Source organism: Ptychodera flava, chromosome 8 (assembly GCF_041260155.1).
Source record: "Ptychodera flava strain L36383 chromosome 8, AS_Pfla_20210202, whole genome shotgun sequence".
NCBI lineage: Eukaryota > Metazoa > Hemichordata > Enteropneusta > Ptychoderidae > Ptychodera > Ptychodera flava.
Genome location: NC_091935.1, coordinates 29,759,935 through 29,781,669, shown reverse-complemented (window position 1 = coordinate 29,781,669; position 21,735 = coordinate 29,759,935). Strand labels below are relative to the sequence as shown.

Here is a 21,735-nt window from a genome sequence, read left to right as displayed (position 1 = left end):
ATGACTTCTTTACATTTTGAGAGGATATTCAATTCTGGTCTATGCTCTCTCATCAGAGGGTCAAACAATGGTAATTCTGCATTTAACTTTATATATGCATCACATTGACTCCAACCAACCATAGTATTTCCAACCATGGTATTTCACATTAAACTCAGTTGTGTTTCATATGGTTTCACATGTTGACTATTCACCACAAGAAATCATACAGTTCAGACTTAAACAATATTGCCATGGTTCAAGACTTTCATTTTATTTCTTATCACAGCACACTATTTACTTACAACCACCATTGCGATGGGGAAGTTTGGCCTCAGCTGGTAATCAGCCCAAAACTGTGTGGCTCCGACGCTGTCTTTGTAGATTCCAGTCTTGTTGACCATTTTATTGACGCTTTTATCGACATCAGAGGCAATCCAGAAATGCTTCTCAAAGTTTTCTTGAATTAGACTGTTCCATTCTTTGTAGGTGACTTTCACTGGCTTTCCTGTCGGAGAAGAAACCAAAGGTCACGACTGCTTAGAAGATTTGTCAACTTTGTGATCAGTGAGTCCAAATTTTGACACATCATTGTGAATCCAAAACAATGACACAAAACTAAGTGTAACAGTACAAATCAGTTTGAATTATTAGAAATAAGATAACTTGACCATGACACCATACAACACATTGTACATATTTCTGTGAAAACTTACAAAAGTACAGAACCATGTCAAAATACGTAACTGAGCCATTTATTGACACAAAAAGTTGATGCCAATGAAAAACACATACAGGTATATTGCTAACACAATTAAATATGACTGTTTGTGACAATCTACCATAACATTAAAATGAAAATATTTCATGGCCTCATTAATATTGTTTGACAAAAAGAATAAACAAATGTTCTTGATGACTAACACAAAAAATTTTCCATCTATTGAAGTACCATATGTTGAAACGTTTTTATGAAGCACTTTTGCATATAATTATAGAATTATGATGAGTGATAGGATTCTTTCATAAAAATGTCATTTAAGAGGTCAGTAAGTTGAGGAATACAGAGTAAAAAGCACTTTATTTTGCAGATAGTGTTTGGTTTTGTATGGCATACTCACCATTTGAATATTTAGCGACACTGTCGTATGGAAACAGACCTTTCTCATAGAGGCTTACTAACCAACGCAATGCTGATTTACACAACCCAACAATCTCCACTGCTGAACCATCCCTGAGAAAAAAAAATACAGAAAAGGGAAATCAGTTTGGCCACTTTATGAATAAACAAAACAAAAACTGAACAACAACAACAATGCATTTTAATGAGCCAGAGTAAATGCCATTTATCATGACAGATAACCCTTTCCTGAGCCAAAATACTGACCCTTGAAAAGATTTGTTTTTAATTGCTACGTTCAACAATTTCATAAATCTGTCACTGGTGTTACTTGCCAACCAATGTTTTGGAATCCTTTTGACACCAGGTAAGAAAAGTGACAGTGGGGCTGATCTGACAGATTAAGTTTCCCTGTCCCAGAAAGTTCAACAGAAGACGAGCAATAAAGGAATTCTAATTCTTGGGTTTTGTGATCAACTTGATTTCAACAATCTTACAAGATCGTACTCATGGTTACTTCACCTAGTTCGATAATGCAATTACACATCAGATTGCACTTTAAAGATCTGACTACTATTAGTTCAACATAAATCAAGAAAGTTACAAGATAAAATAGAAGTTTAAACTAAATTTTTTCAGGAATTGGTAAACACCTAATATACTGAGGGTTACGTATTGCTGAAATCTGACGGTAATATTTTGACGATTTTGGAAACTGCCACAGGACTTCGTAGAACACCACCATTGACAGTCTATAAAATTGGCTGACATTTGGAATAGATTAGCAAATATATGATACAAAGGTCAATAAATCATCATATCAACAATGAGTAATGAGAAAACTATTCAAGTTGATACCTTGGTGTGGCTGGTTTGCCTCTGGTGCCAGCCATGTCTGATTCTCCCATCTTGTCCATCCATGTTCCACAATTGTGTTCACTGCCACCAAAGACAAAACCAGTGTTGGGATCTACACCAACTTTGACATTGAACCCTGAAACAGGTCACAGACACACACATACACAGAACATACATGTCAACATTGGGCAACCATGATTGTGTCTTGAGATGGCACTTTTGTCAAATCTGGACTCGAGATGGCGCTCTTACAGAGCAGATAACATATTTTCAGAAGAGGGTGCAAACTGCACATTTGGGTTTCTCCACGTTCTGAAACAAAAACTGATGAGAAAACTCAGACAGCAGTAAAATGCCACTTAAGAGTAGAACGTCAAATCAAATGATACATATTTATAGGAACAGGCCACATTTCAAGCCTGTCAATCAAACAGATCTTTAGAAACTGACAAACGGTGAAATTTGACTCCAGCACATAGGTTTATAGAGAGCTCACCAATATCAGACATGTTTCTATCCAATCCAGGTCCTGCATGTCTCTCTCTGAATTCAATGCCTTGCATGTGTCGTTGCATTACGTCCTGGATCACCTCAACCAGTGGCTTGTCCTAAAGAGACAGATAAAAATATCATCACTTTTGAGAAACTCCAAGCCACAGTATTAGATTTAAATTTATGCCAATTTCAACTTGGTAGAAATGACAATACCCTATTTTTGTTGTTGATGAGTCTTGTCTTATGGTTGCCAAACATATTCCCCCTGACCTCTGCCCAAATGTTTGTGTTTTTACAATGCTCTCCCTATTGCTGCATTGAATAAAATTGGATTGTTTTCTAAAGGTGTGGTTGGACTTGTTGTTGGGCCAACAGCTGTAGCTTTTGGTGACTTTTCACTATTTATGTTCAAACATCAGCTAGAGTTTCTTGTTCTACTCCCCAAAGTATGTTGAGATCCAAAGTATTCAGCTTATCAATTCAGCCTGTGCATGTGTAGACTGTATTGTTACTGCTGACAAGTGAATTCTGGTCAAGACTAGAATTGAAAAGTAAGCAAATACAATGCACACTATGTGGATAGATGCCACATTGAAAGGCTAAAATAAATATCAGGTGTTTCAACACGCTTTGAGAAGTAGAAAATGAACTTGTTACTGACAAACTGAACAAAAATAGTGGAAAAATCATAAATGTCACAGCTACTGATCCGTTAACTGGGGACTAGCTTCTAGATTGAAAAACTCCATTAGACAGTAAAATATATCAGTTCTTAAAAAGCAAGGCTTGATTGTCAGAGACAACACATCTTTACTATGTTACTGAAAGCAAGTTAACTTCACTGAATTCCCCATCACCAATTGTGACAGTTTGTGAAACCGTTTCAAATCACAGATTTTCCTACACCTACCACAAAACCAGGTGGCTGAGGTTCCGAGTCGTCCTCTGGGAATATCCGAGACACCATCATTGACAATATGTCCGTACCTTCCGGAACCATGTTGCAATAATCCTGAATGCATTGCAACCAGAACCATGTGGCATCTCTGGCATTGAAACGTGCATGAGCACCACCACCAAGTAGATTGGGTACCATGCCATGGCGTATAGCACCAGCAAATGCAAGTATCAAATTCCTGAGGACAATAAAAATGTTTTTTTTCAGAGTAAATATTTTCATCAACACTTCGAATAAGCTAAAAGTACTAACTGAAAGTTAAAAAAGGAAACATACATGTACATTTGCATGCTGTTGAGCAAAAATAAATTGGAATGATAAAATGTTTGCGCTGTTTGCCAGCATATTTATGTACTAAACATGCACAATATAAAAAATCTTCTTACTTAAAGAAAATGTTAACTTTGCAATGGAACGACACAGAAGAATGACTAACGTTGCCAAGATGAACATGGCTTTTAACATGACATTAAATTAGCAGGACACTGCTACACAATATAATACATGAGTTCACTTCCATCATCTCTGTCTGTGTCTCTGTCTGTCTCTGTCTGTCTGTGTCTCTGTCTGTCTCTGTCTCTCTCTCTCTCTCTCTCTCAATGTATACTAACATGCAAAAAAGAGGCAGGCATACGAAGATGAAAAAAGAGCTACATAAAAGAAATGTAAAATGATGATAAACGGAACGATAATTCAACAACTAGTGCACTGTGATCATGACATAACCACACTTCCCTGTTCCTATTCTTTTAACACTGCACTTAATGTATTGAATAAGAATTTGATCAAAAATATTAAAATCTGAAAAGGCTGTTTTACCTTGCTTCTTCAAATCTTCCAGTGACTAACAACAATCCCCTCAAAGCAATGAAAGTATCCCTGCCCCAGCACCTCATCACCCCTGTTGAAAAGTGGGGCAGTCCTGCAGCCATGGAAACAATGCACTGTTCCTTCCTTCCGGTGGATTCATTGATTGACATGGGGAGGTCCTTGTGGACGGGTGACATTTGTGGCATACGGGATGTTTTCACCGACCCACAGAGTTGAACAGATCCTAGCGCTAGAGCCCTCACAAATGATGAACCTTCATGTACAAAACTGTTACATTCAAAGAGCAGACAAAACAAACTATCAGTCAAATGGGTGGCGGTTTTTTGCTTAAAAAGACAGCGTACAATCTGGATTTACATAGTAAGACATATACACAAGGAGTGTCAGCACTTTTGCTTAAAATACACAGGAATTGTTTGTACTGAATTTTTAAATAATTAATTTCTTGTTTTACATCTGATGTGAATATTTATCTGTGTTGGTAAATTTTTCCCAATTGTTTTGCAAATTTCCCATGGCATATTTATAAAGCTATTGATTTTCCTACAGATATGAACTCATATGATTCACTATTCATTTGTGGTCATGTGAACTGAAACTGACCAATCACATGTAGGGATACAGAATATTCAAATGACATTGCAGAGCCTTACTTTGACATTTTCTTCCATGCACAATCTAGAAGAATGGTGTAAGCACCGACCATGATGGCATCAAAGTAGCAGGGGATCAGATACCTGGGAATCTGACTCAGTGGTTTGAAGACAGCTTCAAGCCATTTACCTAGCTGCAAAGCAAAGCAAGATATGATAATAGTCACAAGTTTTTCACATTGCCTGTTAAAGGTAGACTGTCACCTGCTCCAATTTTACCACAGTTACCATGGAAATAGAAAATCTAACCAATCACAGATTTTTAGTGAGTGGTTGCTTTTTAAAAACAGCGCCCTAAAATGGGCATTTTGAATACCAAGGAACACCCCTTTGACCACATACAGGCATATTTAGATTACAGGTGACTGTATACCTTTAATGATAGTCACAGCTTCGTCTATCATTGTGTATAATGGCTGGACAATTGACATTCTCTGAGGGTATAAGATTTATGCGATGATCAATTTTCAAGTGGACCCTGTCACCCCTATTTCTGAGTTTAATGATCCAGCATCCCTGTTAAACACAAAGGGATATTCCAAAGTCTAGTGGTGAAGGGTTTAAACAAGCAAAATGAACTGTGAGGTACTAAACAATGCAAGAAAAAAAAGGCAAAATTTTAAAATATAAAGAGCAAAAAGGCAGGATTGAAAACAAACTATATTTTTTGTCTGTAGGAGCCAGTGATACTTACATCCTTTGTACCCTTGAAAAACATGAGTCTCTTAGCAATGTAACCAGGCAACCAATCACCTTGACGTAGATTCTCACATAGAGGGTGACCTAGGTCATTATTGGGTCGGATCTTTGCCAAGAGGGACATCACACCTGTTTGCAAAAACAGGGGGTTTAAAAATTTTCTAGAAAGATAGGGTGACACGTGATGACTTCATTGGCTCTCCCTAACTGACCTCAAACATTGGAGGTTAGTAGTCAACTGAATATAGGATGACAAAGTTACATTTACAAAATGATATCATAATATATCACAATTTAAATTGAATATTAAAAAGATTGCATACTAATTTTAATATTTGCAAATTCAATCAGAATAAATATGACACATTTAAAGCTTGAAGTTTGCGTAACCAGTAACCCACCTTGGAAACCACAATAGACTAGATTGCCATGATCTGGAATATTATAAACACCATATCCGTTCCCATCATCCCTTTCTTCGGCATCACAGCGGTAGAGCAGACGGTTGAGGTCACTCAGGGTCAACTTGTTGGCAATGCTCTGAAAGTCCATGCTTCGGTTCTGTCGTAGGTTGCCACTCATTGAGCGCATGCGGAAACCAAACTGAGTTATACAGGACCGCATGAAGGATACTGCAGTTCTGGCACTGGGACTCAGAGACACTCTGTCCAGAAATATTGATACATTACACAATTACTTATCTAGATATAGTCTTCAAGTAAAACAATCCCCATCAGAAAGTGTTCACTTGATTGCTGTGCAACTTACTTCAACATAAAGCATAACGAGATTCAAGCATTTTCATTCAATGTCACAGTGATAAATTCTAATGATATTATTTTGAATATTATTAACATGTTAATTTCAACTGTACCAATTGCAGGTGTACTGTTACTGCACAATAATTTTAAACCATATGCAAAATCTATACTAACTCATTTGCATAAAATTTGCACACTTCAACAACACTGACAAATGTATATTGCAGTTTGTATTTTGTTGTATAATGAATACTGTTATTCCACGCCTCATGCACTGGATGGATAATTTTACTTGATAATTTACATTCAACCGGCTCTGCACATTGATTCTGGAGTGAACTGTCTTTACCTGAAAGCAATGACACTGCCTGGTGGGAAGTTGATGAAATCCACTTCCTGTACAGGTGAGTTGATTTCTCCGTCATCGGACAACTCACACATGGTACTACCGAACAGCTGAATATGCTCCTGTAGCTCCAACTTGTAATTATCCAGGCCATTGATGTAGTTGTCACACTTTGCAAAGGAGGAGTTCTTCTTTTGAACCAGTCTGCCTTCCAAGATAATCTCTTCTAAGTTACCTACAGTGTGGTAAAGTTTTCAGAAAAGTTTGGTATCAAGTGTGGAAGAAATAATAATCACTTCTATAGCAGAGGTGCCAGGTCAGGTTATATCAGGTCAGGTCAGGTCACGTCCATTTATCAATGTACAGATAAGGTGGACAAGAAATAAGCGTAACAGCTGTCATAGGTATGTGATTATAAAACTGAGCACTACATCAAATCACGTCTACATCCAAAGCCCTATAGATCAAGAAAGTTTTTATCAATATCTTGAATTGGAAAAGTAAGCATGATTATCAAGTACCAGTAGGCACTGCTATTTGCAATTGTATTTCTCCTATGTTTGCAAAAGCAGTAACTGAAGACAGTAATGAAGATATACCCTGCAATGTTTACTTATTGATCTTGTATGAAATGCACTGTAATGCAATGAAGTTGTACAATATGTATTACTTTGAAAATGTAGTAATAATGTTCATAACTAAAATTTTACAGATCAATTTTTAAACGTTCATCACTCTGCAGCTTTGCATCTGGTACTTAACTTCCATGAGAAGACACTAAAGTGTAGATTAAAGTTGCTCATACATTCCCTTGTATTGAAGCCAGGACACAGTTCAAAGAAGATAGCAAACAACCACAATGATTTAATGTATTTTTCAGGGTGTTCCAGTGAGGTGCCTAGTATCTACAGTCTATCAACATTGGTAGACACCTCTCATAACAGGCTATTGTAAAAAATAGGGCCAAAGTCCCTGAAGCTACTATAGACATGGATACAAAATTAAGTATTTCCTTACTGTATGAAATTATCTCACTAAGGTCATCCTACGGACAAGTAAACTAAATATTAAAGCTGTCTGACCAGCGGTTTTGAAAGAACAAGCAACTCAACAGTTGACAGAGCTCTGTTGAGTTATGTAGAGAATAACCTTTTGTGACACATGTATTGATGAAGAAGGTGGATATCTTTGATTAACATTGTGAGTTCTGTTTAATAAGTTGAGACTGTACATACTCAGAGAAAGCACACTGAAGAGACAAAGGTTGAAACTTAAGAAGTTCAAGGTCATCAAAAGCATTATAAGGAATCATGTTACACTTTCATTGCACTGTTTACACAGATTGCATAATTGCTATAAATAGCACATGAGGAATCTTTATACAGCCCAGCTTTACCATAAAAACCCTATCACTTTGACCACTCTTTTAATTGACCACTCTATTTTTTTCCTCAAAAAGTAATTTTATTTATCCTTACCAAGTCAACCATAAATGGAAATTAGAACTTTCTCTATCTCTATCTCTATCTCTATTGACTATTTTGAGCAATTTCTTTTAGATAACATACAGGGCACAATAAATGACGGTTCAGAATATGTCAAAGTTGGGATTCAGGAAAGTTGCCTTTACATGTTTTAATCCTCCAAGATGGTAAGCATTTCACTATGAACTGTCAAAAAAGTTGAATTTCTGATAATTCTACACTAAAATTACTTTGGCTTTGATGATTTCCTAATTAATTCAATTATTTAAAATCATATTAATTATTTTTTTCTGGGTGAATTGATAGGGTTTATACAGTACAAGAATTACATACAATGTAAGTCAAATTTTGACCAAAAATGACAAAAAAATTCCTTAAAAATACAGATTTGCATATTTCATCACAATTTGAACAAATCTAAGTTGGGTTACCCCTAGGGACCTGTATACCAAATAACAAAGCTGTCTGACCAGCGGTTATGAAGAAGAAGATTTTTTACCGAAAACACCTTTTTTGGCATTAATTTGCCTATTTTCAACAATATCAAAAATAAAAAAAATAGTTTCTCAAATCGTATTTTTCATCTACACAACAAATATCAAATCAGTAAGTACTGCGGTTCTCAAGATATTTGAGTGGACGGACGCCTCACAAACGGACATACATACATACATACATACATACATACATACATACATACATACATACAGACTGACGACGGACGCCGGACGGATACCCATCCCAATAGCTTCTATAGACTATAGTCTATAGTAGCTAAAAATACACCAATTTGACAACAACTCAAACACAATTCTGAGAGTAGGAAAAAGCCAGTGAACACTAGTTACTTTACCTGGGATACAGAGAGGAGGTACATGGCCTGTGTAGTGAGGGTTGGTTGGATGAGTAAAAGCAGTCCTTGCTACTAGAATAATAGATTGATGTGTGATGGGGCAATGTCGAGTTATGGCAACAATGTCTTGATCAACTTGATCAACGTATACCTGTCAATTAAAAGGAAAAATACCAAAATCATTTGCCTTGAAATATTCACATCAATATTGTACACAGGACTTTATGTGCATTTGTGTGCGCATGCATTTATGTATGTGTGTGTTATTGTTGTGTTGGAACACAAATTCATTATCACTTACAGTCAGTATCTGAGTCACTTATGGTCCGTAACTTATAAGGACACACACAACTTGGTTATGTATATCACCTAATTACAATAACTCTGAATTAACTGTGACTATGGATAACAATCATAAGTATATGTGTTACAGTATGTCCAAACCATCAGAGTACAGATTACCGGTACATTTGCTTTGCAATTTTTTTAAGGAAACTGTTGTAGTGAGTAGTCTTGTTAAAATAACACAAAAGATAATCTTACACTGCTTTATTTATCAGCAGAAATCAGTTTTTGCATAGAGCAGGAATCATTACCTGGTTAAAGTCAGCCGCTCCAAGACTTTGATGTAGGTAGTTGAGGGCTCTCTTGCCGGCTATGATACCTGACCTTTGGTTGACCAATTCTGTAGACCCCTTAGGTACCTCCTCATTCCACGATGGGTAAAGTCTGCACTCATCAACTACGTGAATCTGTGGTTTGAATGGAAGAGATCCCATTACACAGAGTTAAAAATAACTTTTATCACAGAATGAAATACCTCTGTGTGTGACTATAAATATTCACATGCTTTAAAACTACATTGATGTACTTCTATTAAAATAATATCATGAAATATGATCTCACATGATATAAAATTAACTATGTTTTTAAACACGTTTTTCCTAAGAGTCACTTTTGGAATGAGTAAATGCCATCACTGGGACCTTGGGGTGACTTATCTTTTTCTGTACTGAATTTCAAAACCTGATTAAATGATTTCTTCAGATAATTTTAGATGGCGTGCATCTATTGACCGTGGTTAGAAGTCTATGGCTGCAGCACTGTTAGTTTTAAAAAACTGATCTAATTTCATCAATACATTTTGATCCACACTTGAACCTGACAGTGACACGACTGAAATACATTAGAATAATGTACAACCACAGATGTAGAATATGAGAAATCCATTTAGTCAGTTCAATTATCCAAATGTGATATCACTAATTGTGTACAAACGTTTTCAGCAATAATAAATTTATGCTACTTTATGGCGTCTTTCACTCACTGGGTTTTGCTTATAAAATCAGAGATGATAAATCAGACTCATGCTGCAATTTATACTGACAACTCACCTGATGGGGAACCAGTTCATCGTAACCACGGTTACTGCCTGTAGCACAGCATGCCATGGCAACAATAGCAGCACTGGGAAACAGATCATACACAGACCTCCTCTGTAGAAAGTTTTAGAATTAAAAGATGATAAAAATCACAATCACACAGAAAAAACAGATGGAAGACTATCCATTTGTTAACAATGGCACTCAACTTTATTATTAGTCATTTTTTTTATTTATGCTTTTACAGCAACAGGGAAATTCAAGGTGGTAAAGAATGAAAGCTTTTTATGATAATTTGGGAATCAAATGCAATAATGCAATCCTTGTTGTGTGTAGATGCCATAATTCTTTCAATTATTTTGTGAAAACAAAACTTTGTTTGTCCAATAAAACCATGTGTAAGACTTTGCTGTAAATAAAGGCTAAAAATGCTAAAAATATGGGACAAAGTCCTGTAAATCTGGAAGACAAAGTGAAGGTAATAAAATTCTCGAATGCTTAAAATTTCTTTCTTTCACAGAACTGAGTAAACAGATATTGCAAAGAAGTCACCAAATTTGCTTGTTTTGATAAAAACAGTACTTTTAACTTGCTCAATACCCAGTTAAAGTTACTGTCTAGATTATAAAATCAACAGACCATTCTCAGATTAACGATGAAAACTTCAGCGAAATATATTCAAAATTGAATGACTGCATATATAACAGTATAAACTATTTTTGATTTGTAGCTATAACTAGAGTATATAATCAAATATGCATTTTGCATAACATTGTAACCATTAGCAACCATACCCTTTTTTATCAATCTTTATAAAATGTTTTACATAAAATGTTCATGCTGGTGCCTATTACACTATAAATACTCACATTCATTCTACAAATTGATGGAGACATTGAACAAATGGTAATATTTTACACTTTGGTTGGTTGGTGATTTCTGTTTTAAATTTCTCTCTTTAATACTTTAGAATATTCACTTGTTAATTTGAAATTCATTTTAGAAAACTCTCTTACATGTGTGACCGATTCCTTATCCATACTGACAGCATTACAGAACAACTAACTTGCAACTTAAGCAATAAAGACATTTTTTCACAGATGATGAGCTGACCTTGACCTTCAAAACAGCCTTGTGATTTCAGGTTTTATCACGTATCTATATTTCAATGCCAGTACTCATTGTTAAGTCAGGCATGCATCTTCAAGCCACTGATGCTTGACTGCATGTGTAGTGTATCATTTCAAAGCTAAGCTACCAACGCATCCCTACCAGTTGGAAATGGAATGACAACTATTTCTCTTGCAAATGCAGACTATCTGGGGATCAGGTTGCATTCCGAGGATAGAGGAAATCACATGTTACCGATGTGCCTCAACAAAAGTTCAATGACCTGACAGTGATAGCTGGAGCTTACACTGTGGAAATCAGTACATAAATTTTATATGAATATTACATTACTTGTACATTTCAGCACCAAACCATATTTACATATTTATATATGAGGATCAATATGCATATGAAAAGAATGTTAGTTTGATTTTGAAAGTCTTTTAATGAAACAAACATTTGGTCTCCACTTGCTCAAAACTTCCTGAATTGAACATGCACACCTCAAAGTGTTAAATATCTTCACTGAAATGGCACATGAAAATATGAACAAAATGCAATAAAAATTATATGTTATATATAACTCACTTGTACAGGGCACTCATTGTCATGAGTCAAGTCCATGAATAGAGCATGGGCTATAGATGGAACCATTGGTCTGATTTGAGGCTGCAGGAAAGATCCAACAGGTTCACCGCCATAGCGATACACCAAACGGCCTTCTTCATGGGAATCCCAGGCACTCTGTGCCTCTGAAAAGAGACACAATGTATCAGAATAAGTTGCACAGTTATGAAATTTTAGATGGCAGCTGCAATGATACTGATTATCAAGATTCAGAGGCTGAGATTTAGTGTGACAGAGGGGAGACAGAGGAAATACTATCAAGTCTATGTTATTATACACAGTGATGGTTTGTCTTGCACTGAAACTATGATTTGAGTGTATGTGCTTGTAGCCCACTCATGGAAGACATTGCATGTATAGACGTGGTGCCAATCTGTTTTGCTGACTCTATAAATGACTCAGGCAATACCGGAAAGAATCCAGGCACTGTTTGACTATGACAGATGGCAAAGACAGTCATTACAGCAGCTATCAGTTTCAATGGTGACACACACAGAGACTGGTTGCCAAGTTTTACAAGCAGTTCAAAGTAAAGTTTGTTCATTTTACACATCACTCTATTATTTTTGAAGTCATGAACTTTATTGATATTCAACTACAAAGAACACTGTCCTCTGAGTCTAAATTTGCAGTAACGTCGTTCTTTTACCACCTCTCCGTGAATTTGAACTGCTTGTAAAACTTGGCAACCAGTCTGTGTGTGTGTCACCATTGAAACTGATAGCTGCTGTAAAGATATAAACATACTACATAGTAAATTAGTTTACAGACATCTTGCTGCATCACCTGCTGTTTTAGTCTGTCTGATGTTGGCGCAAAGTTGTAAAAGTTGACCACTAAAAGGGTAAATTCGCGAGCAAACTGACAAACCTAATTAGGTAGTGTATCAATATCCAGCTGTATCTCATCGTCAAAATCATTGGTAAATGTACTGTAAAATATTAACATTAATTCAGACAGAGCACAAATGTAGTTGCTTGTGTCCAGCGATGTATAGCAATTCCCCATTTAATTCTACAATTGCAATGGGCTAGAAAGCTTGCACTGACTGGAACAGTGACGGCACAGTCTAGACAGAGCTTTGAAAGGATTGCATGAAACCACTTTCTTCCAGTTTGATTCTGCTCTCATCATGCTTCACAAATCCAAGACCTATCTCACTCCTAATCATGCTGTTTCAGTTTCTTTGCAAAACATGCACAACCACTCCCAGAGTAATGTAACTTGCACTTCACCTCTTATCAGCGAGTTGATTCCCAGTCTGTTGACAAAGACGTTATCCACGTACTCTGACTGGGTAAATAGTTCTGCAATCACATACAGGTCAGGATTCACTTTGCGTGCTTCATCCAACATGTACTGCAAAGAAGACGATCAAGAAATACAGAATTGTTGATGATTCGCTCCCATTGGCAACTGAACGTAACTGAGTTGAATTTAATCTTTTAGGACCTAGGGACATGGACGTCTGATTGATAGTATTGGAAATGGAAAATTTATATCAATCTTCAGAGCAAACATAGGGCAATGAACTACAAGCAGCAACCCACTCCAGTGATACACCCACTTTAACCTTTGAGCGCTCTAATTTTTTTCTCACCAAAATTTTAATCCAACATATTACCAATTTTTATGAATTTTTCTGTACTTTTTGATAATTTTGGACCAAATGGACATCACTGTTCATTGGCTACAGTTTTTTTCTCAAAATTTTGGCAAAAATCTAAGAAAATTTGAATGCGGTTTATTTTATAAAGGGGACAAAAATAGACTTTGGCGCTCAAAGGGTTAAAGGCACATTTTTCGACTGAAAGTTAAAAGTTTTGAAAAGAATTCTTGCGTCTGAATGCATTTCATCTCTAAAGGTTCCTGAAATGCCTTTGATTGACAGACTTCGCTGCATTCTGTGAAATATGTATTGAAAGATCATGACCAAAGCAGAGAATCTTTATTCCAATAGGTTTAGAACTGACACAAAGGATTTATCAAAGCTATGAATTCACAGTTAGCAAATGTTTTGTAGGTTTACCTCAGCAACATTGATTTGAGTGCTGTGACAGTTATCAATTCTGACTCCATGAAACAGGCGTGCAGTTTCCCGAGTGTAGGACAGCATGTGTTCCCAAAGAAACGGGCAGTCCTTGGGACCATCGCCGTAGCGTAGTTTCACACTATCACCCCAGGCAATGAGCTCTCTCCTGAGGTAAACACTGGAGCCAGGTTCGGCAAAGTTTCTGAGAGGATCATCACCCATGACCCATCCATTATGAGCCCATACAAAGGAAGCTTTGTCAGTGTTAATGGCTGCTTCTTCTTGAAAGACATCGGTTTCTTCACCAGGGTGAGTGAAATATCTGAAAAAATTAAATAATACTTACATTTGGAGATTGATTCAGTGTGTCAATGAGAGTAAGAGCTGGACATTCTATCAAGTATTAATTGACTATTTGATGAAATGCTGGAAGAGAATTCTGTTAATAAAAAGTTGAGTTGAAGGATACAGCTTGATCATCATTATATATAAGACATATACTGGTAGAGCTAGAAATGAGGCACCTCATGTTCTAGCCACTCGATTTCTAACTCACTCATCTTCCATCCTAAACAATTTCAGAGACAGCAATCTAAACTGTTTTCATTCAGACAATGGCAAAATCTCAGTTCATTGGGAAAATCCTTCCTTGTATAAATTGATATCACACTTTTCAGTGTTTGATCCTGTTCAATCTCATATGAGGTTACAGCTTGCACTTGGCAGTTGAATTTCAGTAACAATTATCTTGTTAATATCAAATGAAGGTCCCACATTGTCTTTCAGATTTGATAATGTTGTATTCATACATTGCAAATCATTTTTGAATATCCTCTGAATTTGTAAAAACAAATTCTAGGTTTGTTGGGCATACATGCACATGAAGTTGGGTATCACAAAAATTTAAAGTAATTGGTAAAAGTCTTCACAGAATGTTGTGTACAAACAATGCTAGATTTATAATGCACACTTCTTTTTTTCTGTATTTTCTAAATTTTTACCTATAGAGACTTTCTGGTTGCCTCTTATGCTTTTGAGGAGAGTTTTTTTTTGGTTAGAAAAACTGTGTTTGATGTAAACATCTTTACTATACTCACTGTGGTACCACTGGATGTTTTAAACTAATGGTGCCAAGTTTAGGTCCATGTGGTTGTGTGTAGTGGTAGCTGACGTTACAGATGACATTGTCCACTGCTTTGCCAAGATCCTCTCTCATCTTGTTGTCAGCCTCTGCATTGAGTCCATGCAGATGGTTTCTGAATGCAGCGCAGCAAAGATCGACTCTCTCTTCCTCAGTGCTGGCCTCTGGCCTGTAACATTGACAATGACAATACGTGAATATTCCATAGGAATCCAATGGGATTACCATGAGACTACAAACTGTTCAACTGGATTTCTACAACAGAGAAGGATGCACAATGTTAAAATTTCAATGGCACTGAAACCCCATAGATGTCGAAGAGGAGTCCTACTGAATAACTGAGAGATGCTACCCCATAGGTTCCACTGGGACATTTTTGTACAAGTTGTATTACACGAGCATAGGAGTCTCTTTACTCTGTGAAGAAATTACATCTGTGAAATCCTCACACATAATGGCCCTCTAGAGATTACCTCTTGATGTTGAACACTGCAAGAGCTTTGTCCATGTTCACTGTAGATTTTAGTCGTTGATACTTGGGATCTTGCACCAGTTCAACTTTTTCCTTATCAGGCTCATCATGGGCAGTACTCTCTGTGGAAATGAAAATTTCAAAAGTCGTATATTTTATTTTATTTACACTGATATTGTTAAGAGTGCCAAGAGACAACTCTTTACAGACAAAATACAAAATAAATAGAAAGGTGATAAATCACCATCAATTTCAATATACAAACACACACATCAAAACGTTTCTGCGATATCACATCATTACAGACAAAACTGAACAACTTTGTGAAAAGTTGAGTGTAATCCTGAAAATTGTTAGCATTACTCCTATGCAAATACAGATGGGAAATGCATGTCATAATACCGCTCAAGGAAAGTGATCAATATCATTCTTGTTTTTCATACAATAAAACAATTCTCTTTTTTCTGGCATTTAAATGAGGTATTTTGAGACTGAAAACAGAAACAGAGTTTGCGTGTTTAAAATGTGCTGTCATACATCAACACAAAAACCAACAATATAAAAAAAATAGTGTGTGTAACTGCTGGCACTTAAAATACAGAGTGTGAGTTAAAATTACATGTACACCATGTGCTGGCCAATGGAAGCCTGCTTTTATATGCAAATATCTGTATTTATGAATGGTTTCAATCTTCTAAAGCCCTGATGGTTTGAAATTGAAATGAAAATAATGGTATTAAATCCTAAAATAGACTGCACAAGTGTTTTAAATGAGTGGAAAAGTGGAGAAACATTTTCAATAGGACACAGATTGTGATTTATTAAATCTAGTTTGTGAGTTGTCCACGTTAAAATCAGATCAATATGTTTGTTGAAAGTAAATTTTGAATCAACAGAGTTCGCGTTTACACAAAAATCGTGCGTATTTACGCATTGAAATTGACTCTCTACGCATTTTTTTCATCGTTATGCGTTTTCTATACGCAAAGGATAACACCGAAAGCACTCTCCACGACTGAGCTTAGGCGACAACCAGACGAAATTTGTTGCAACACATTTCTGTCAATCACTCATTTTGTGTGGAAAGTTTCGAATTCTCTGGGCGTTGTCTGAAAAATCGGCATCGTAGTCCACACGTTATCACGTTAGGCACGTTATCATGTCAGCTGTGCCTATGAATTACGTTGCTAATTTCAGGCGAGCGATAGTTTCTGAAAGTGAGTGATTGACAGAAATGTTGCGACAAATTATATACATGTAAATGTCAAGGCGTGCACGATCATCGCGTCTCGCTGTTCCAAAATTTTGATCAAGCACACATGCAGCATGGCGTCGAAGCAGACAAAGCTGTTTAATTTCTTTCAACTTTGCTCTATGAGTCCGTGAAAAAAATGATTCATTGGTAGAGCTCGTCGGAATCCCGATAAATTTTGAACACTGCAGAAGTGTCTGGATGATAACTGCAACTGGTCGTTCGGCCCAAGTCGTTTCGGCCTCTCAATTTCCGGTCCCAAGTCACTTCGGCACCGCAACCCAAGACGTTTCGGCATCTATGTTTCGATTTTTTTTTCAAACTATTTAGTAATTGACTGATCCGTCATATTCGTAACCGTGACGTTTGCTTTCTGACCAGTACTTTATGTGCATTTTGTGTGAATTTTGCCGTGCTGTTTCCTCACCGCTTTCAAACTTTTTCCGTGTCGGCGGCTATTGATATCGATAAACTTGTGTCACAGATTTGAAAATGATATGAAGTTTTTTCTTACGGTGTCTTCCCCTGTTCTCACAAAGATTAAGCATGTACGTGAATGTTAGTTGACACTATACTTTTTAGTACTTTGATTTGTAACATTACGCTCCAGCACTAGTTCCCATAGGTAGCCTTCACCGGTGTCGAAACGTCTTGGGTTGCGGTGCCGAAACGACTCGGACTTGGGGCCTGAAATTGGAAGGCCGAAACGTCTTGGGCCGAAACGACTTGGTGCCGAAACGTCCAGAAACCGTCTGGATAAGCTGCCATAACTCTAACTTTTGGGTTGCCCGATGGTTTATGACGGTTGCATGTATACCCTTCGCTGTTACGCTTCAACATTGTTCAAGTTGTTCGTTAAACTGTTTTCATTAAAATAATGTTACATCGTACAATCCGAATATGTAGTGTAGGTTTATTCAACGGCACATTGTATTTTGCTGTCAGTTTTTTCATCAATCGAGTGCGGAAGTGAAATTACGCACTCAAATCCAGCCATTACGCAATTTTAGCAGACTAATGCGTATGCCGTACGCGAGGAGAAAAAAGTCCCGCGAACACTGAATCAAGAATGACATCCAGATTTCTCTAATGGGTAAAACATTTGGTTATCGCACATAACAGGCTTTTTTCAACAGGTTAATGCTAATGATACAACACATTTTTAGCCATAAAAAGATGAGTTTGCAGTTTTTACCTGTTGCCAATTGCATGAACTGCTCCACTTGATGGTCGACATTAGTCTGCAAGAATTCTGACAGTTTATACTGAGGCAAGATGTCGTGCAGGAGAACAGATCGAATAATCTGCAAGTGTGATAAAACAGAGAAATCAGAGATTGCCAAAACGCCAAAAACTCCTCATATTAGAACCCGTCAAGAGAAACACACGTCAACTCTGTTACACTAGCCCTCCTTTCATCATCATGTTTCAGTAGACGCAGCGCTTGTACTTCTATGCAGTCTACCTGTGAGTCAGATCAATACAGAAAGGTAGCTGAGTCACAGGAGTTGTTGACTTACAGGTGTGTTTAAAGCATACTTAGTTATTGGCAAGATTTGAAAAGTTTCTAGTTTGAAAAGGTTAACAGTTCTGTACAACAAGACTTACAATATGACTGAAGACTATATACTAGGCCATCCTGATAATTTTATAGCTCAATATGATTAGCCTGTTCTTAACTTCTATAAAGTATGGTAAACCCGATCATTCTTACGAGAAGAAGAAAGAGCCCAAGGTTCTTCAGATGTGCCGTATAATTAACTAAATTGCAAAGCACTACATATATAAATGTTTGTCACAGCTGGGAAAATCAGAGGGGTGGCCAGTTTACATAACACAACCTAATTTGCATGATCTTGTTGTGAAAATATATCTTTTTATTTGGTTATTAACATAAGAATATTGCTCAAAAATTAGAGGGGTGGCCTGCCCTTCAAAATTCCCTTGTAAAGAACCCTGACATGATATCCTTGATTTAACGTATCCTATTACCATATCGCAAGTCTATTAGTTTTTCGTACTTTTTTGGGATGATAGCTGTACTTTTTGCTGTTGGTCAATGGGAGAAGAAGATGAAATTGGTTACAAATCTGGAGAGAAAAGACAGATGTATTGTACTCACATGCAAATGATTATCGTCATTGATGTGTTTGGTGAGTCCTTTATGCTCCCACTTGCCGTCAATCAGATCAAGGGTAAAATGCCAAAGTATTCTGTCCAAGACGTACGCCGGTCTGAGATGGGGTGAGTTAGCTAGATTGTATGCACACTCTGGGTGTTTTTTCAGCCAGGGGCTGTCAAAGGAGGTGTGATTCCAGACCACGTCAGTGATACACAACATGTGCCATTCCTTGTTGAGTTTCTCCACAAATTCACCGACCTGATCATGGGTTGGTTTGTTCCCGTCATGGTGGAAACCCGGGTTGAGAGCGTGTTGGTCTCTGAGTGAGTATGATGAATTTGACGCGCCGAGTTCTTGGATCGGGGTGAAGTGCAAGACGTTGTATCCTGACTCTCTCGCAACCTGGACACGTTTCTCCCAATGTTTATACGGACCCAGACTTTTGGCCAGGACTGTCTGCAAGCACACGCAATCAAGTGGTAACAGGTCCTTCTCTGGGCCAACGTAGAGGGTAGGGTCGACGATGAAATAGCCTGATCCATTCTTAGTTGCACTTTGCCTGAAACACAATTGTTATACACAACTAAAATTATTACTATATAGTGCTAAGTTTTTTCAAAATAACAATAAAAGTAGAACAATAGGGCTGAAATGAAAAGGCCTTGTAAAATTGACATTTTTTCTCTTTTTTTTCGAATATGTGCATTCAGGAAAATATTTTTATGATGGTATAACTTGTCTGATATATTATGTAACATACTAAACAGTGATTGAGAAAAATTAAACTTGTGTTCACTGTGGTATGTTTTTATTCTAATGCTAAGTTATGAACATATGCCAGAATTTCCAAAATGGATAATTATTTTTTTTTAAGAAGGAAAGAGAAAAACTCTATATAGGCTCATAATTTGTGATATCTACATGCATGTAACGATATTGTTAGCAAATTATTCAGTATGTATGGTGGCATCCCTCAAAGCCACCTACGTATGTATGAATATTAGTGCAAAACTATACACACAATTTGTGGTTTTCATACAGAAACTGTAATCTGTAGATAATAACATACAATTTTCCGTAACAATTGACCAATAGAATGATAGAATGATATCATAGTTTTCAATTTACAAATCAAAACTGGCTAAAAGTTTGAAATTTTGAGCATAAAGAAAAGTCAAAGTTTGATAATCTGTCATGGTCCAAAAGTTTACCATTATTATTCAATTTTGAAAACAGATTTATAATTCTAAATTTTGGACCATGATGGACGAAATTTAAATTAACCTATACCTTGTGGTCTTCAAGTTCAACAAACATTGGTAAAACACTAGTATACCTGTGTGGCAGACAGTGAAATTTGTGATACATGAAAAGAATTTAGGGTACCGTATGTCGTGAAGGGAGGACACAAAGTTCTTGCTATTATGGACAATACAAGTTGAAAAAGACAACAATTTGGTTGCTAGCTTACCATTCATTGTAGGTAAAGAAATACTGAAATGAGCCAGCACGATGTAAGTTCACCTCACAGTAGTTATCAGACTGGTCACATTTACTTTTGCTGTACGACTGCCAGGGTAACTCATAGTACTCCCCCCTGTCAAATTTCTTCTCTGTCGTGGGCGGGTGATTGCAGAACACTTTCACCTTCAGGTGTTGGAGAGAAGGACCCAGAACAAAGTGCAGTTTCCATCCTGCGGAGAGAAAGGGATTGCTTAAAGAAAGAGTCGGTACTTTATACTTTGTTGGTATGCGTGAAGGTGACAGATGCTCTGTGAAGTCTGAATTTGGGTAATGCATTTATGGAACAGATAGTATACAACTCTAAATGAGCATCGGTTTTTATTCACTCTACATTCACTCTACATATTTTCAGCTGTGTGAGAGAAAGCATACATGCGGAAATTGCCGATTTCAAGTTCAAAAGGGTCAAATAAGCAATAAACAGTCTGAACTTGGGTAATGCATTTATGGAACAGTATACAACTCTAAACAAGCATAGGTTTTTATCCACTCTACATATTTCATTTTCAGCTGTGTGAGAGAAAGCATACATGGGGAAATTGCCCATTTCAAGTTCAAAAGGGTCAAATAAGCAATAAATTGCAATACATGAACTTTTTTTCTTTAAATTCTCAGCTGATTTCTTCAAAATCAATGTTCACCCTTTTTGATGTTCAGTATATAAACTGCAGTGAACATTGAAAGAATGACAAGGCTATCATTAATTAAAGTTCATTCTGTGTTGCGTTACCAGTACATGTATATTCACTTTGGCTGACAAAGCAAAAAGTGAATTATTCAAAATGTGCTATTTTTAAATCACTTACATCATTATGGGCACCCTTTGATAATGTACTATGAGTTGACATTTTATCACGCACTGCAGCAAACTTGAAATGAGCCCTCGATGATGATAATCTCTGATCAGAATATTCAGCTATTCTGCCCTAGATTTATATAAATTGTCAAATAGAATTTGTAAAGTCTAAGAATACATGAGAATAAAATCTCCCAGTCTGCATGGCTTCAGGTCTCGAACAGGGAACCTACTCTAGAA

At 36.7% G+C, this 21,735-nt stretch overlaps 1 protein-coding gene across 1 annotated transcript in view; it reads right to left on the bottom strand.

Moving 5' to 3' along the window:
- LOC139138990 (glycogen debranching enzyme-like) overlaps window positions 1-21,735 on the bottom strand; it is a 38,489-nt gene that overhangs the window by 10,623 nt on the left and 6,131 nt on the right. Inside the window, exons 2-22 of the mRNA XM_070707667.1 lie at window positions 20,647-20,869; window positions 19,176-19,734; window positions 18,249-18,357; window positions 15,803-15,923; window positions 15,286-15,498; window positions 14,186-14,510; window positions 13,392-13,515; window positions 12,118-12,281; window positions 10,432-10,533; window positions 9,634-9,789; window positions 9,038-9,188; window positions 6,704-6,935; window positions 5,995-6,257; window positions 5,589-5,722; window positions 4,895-5,028; window positions 4,230-4,508; window positions 3,363-3,588; window positions 2,454-2,565; window positions 1,958-2,093; window positions 1,101-1,213; window positions 285-487 (exon numbers count right to left, since the gene is read on the bottom strand). Coding sequence (XP_070563768.1) covers window positions 285-487; window positions 1,101-1,213; window positions 1,958-2,093; window positions 2,454-2,565; window positions 3,363-3,588; window positions 4,230-4,508; window positions 4,895-5,028; window positions 5,589-5,722; window positions 5,995-6,257; window positions 6,704-6,935; window positions 9,038-9,188; window positions 9,634-9,789; window positions 10,432-10,533; window positions 12,118-12,281; window positions 13,392-13,515; window positions 14,186-14,510; window positions 15,286-15,498; window positions 15,803-15,923; window positions 18,249-18,357; window positions 19,176-19,734; window positions 20,647-20,869 — 4,079 coding nt within the window. The remainder of the gene's footprint in view (window positions 1-284; window positions 488-1,100; window positions 1,214-1,957; window positions 2,094-2,453; window positions 2,566-3,362; window positions 3,589-4,229; window positions 4,509-4,894; window positions 5,029-5,588; window positions 5,723-5,994; window positions 6,258-6,703; window positions 6,936-9,037; window positions 9,189-9,633; window positions 9,790-10,431; window positions 10,534-12,117; window positions 12,282-13,391; window positions 13,516-14,185; window positions 14,511-15,285; window positions 15,499-15,802; window positions 15,924-18,248; window positions 18,358-19,175; window positions 19,735-20,646; window positions 20,870-21,735) is intronic.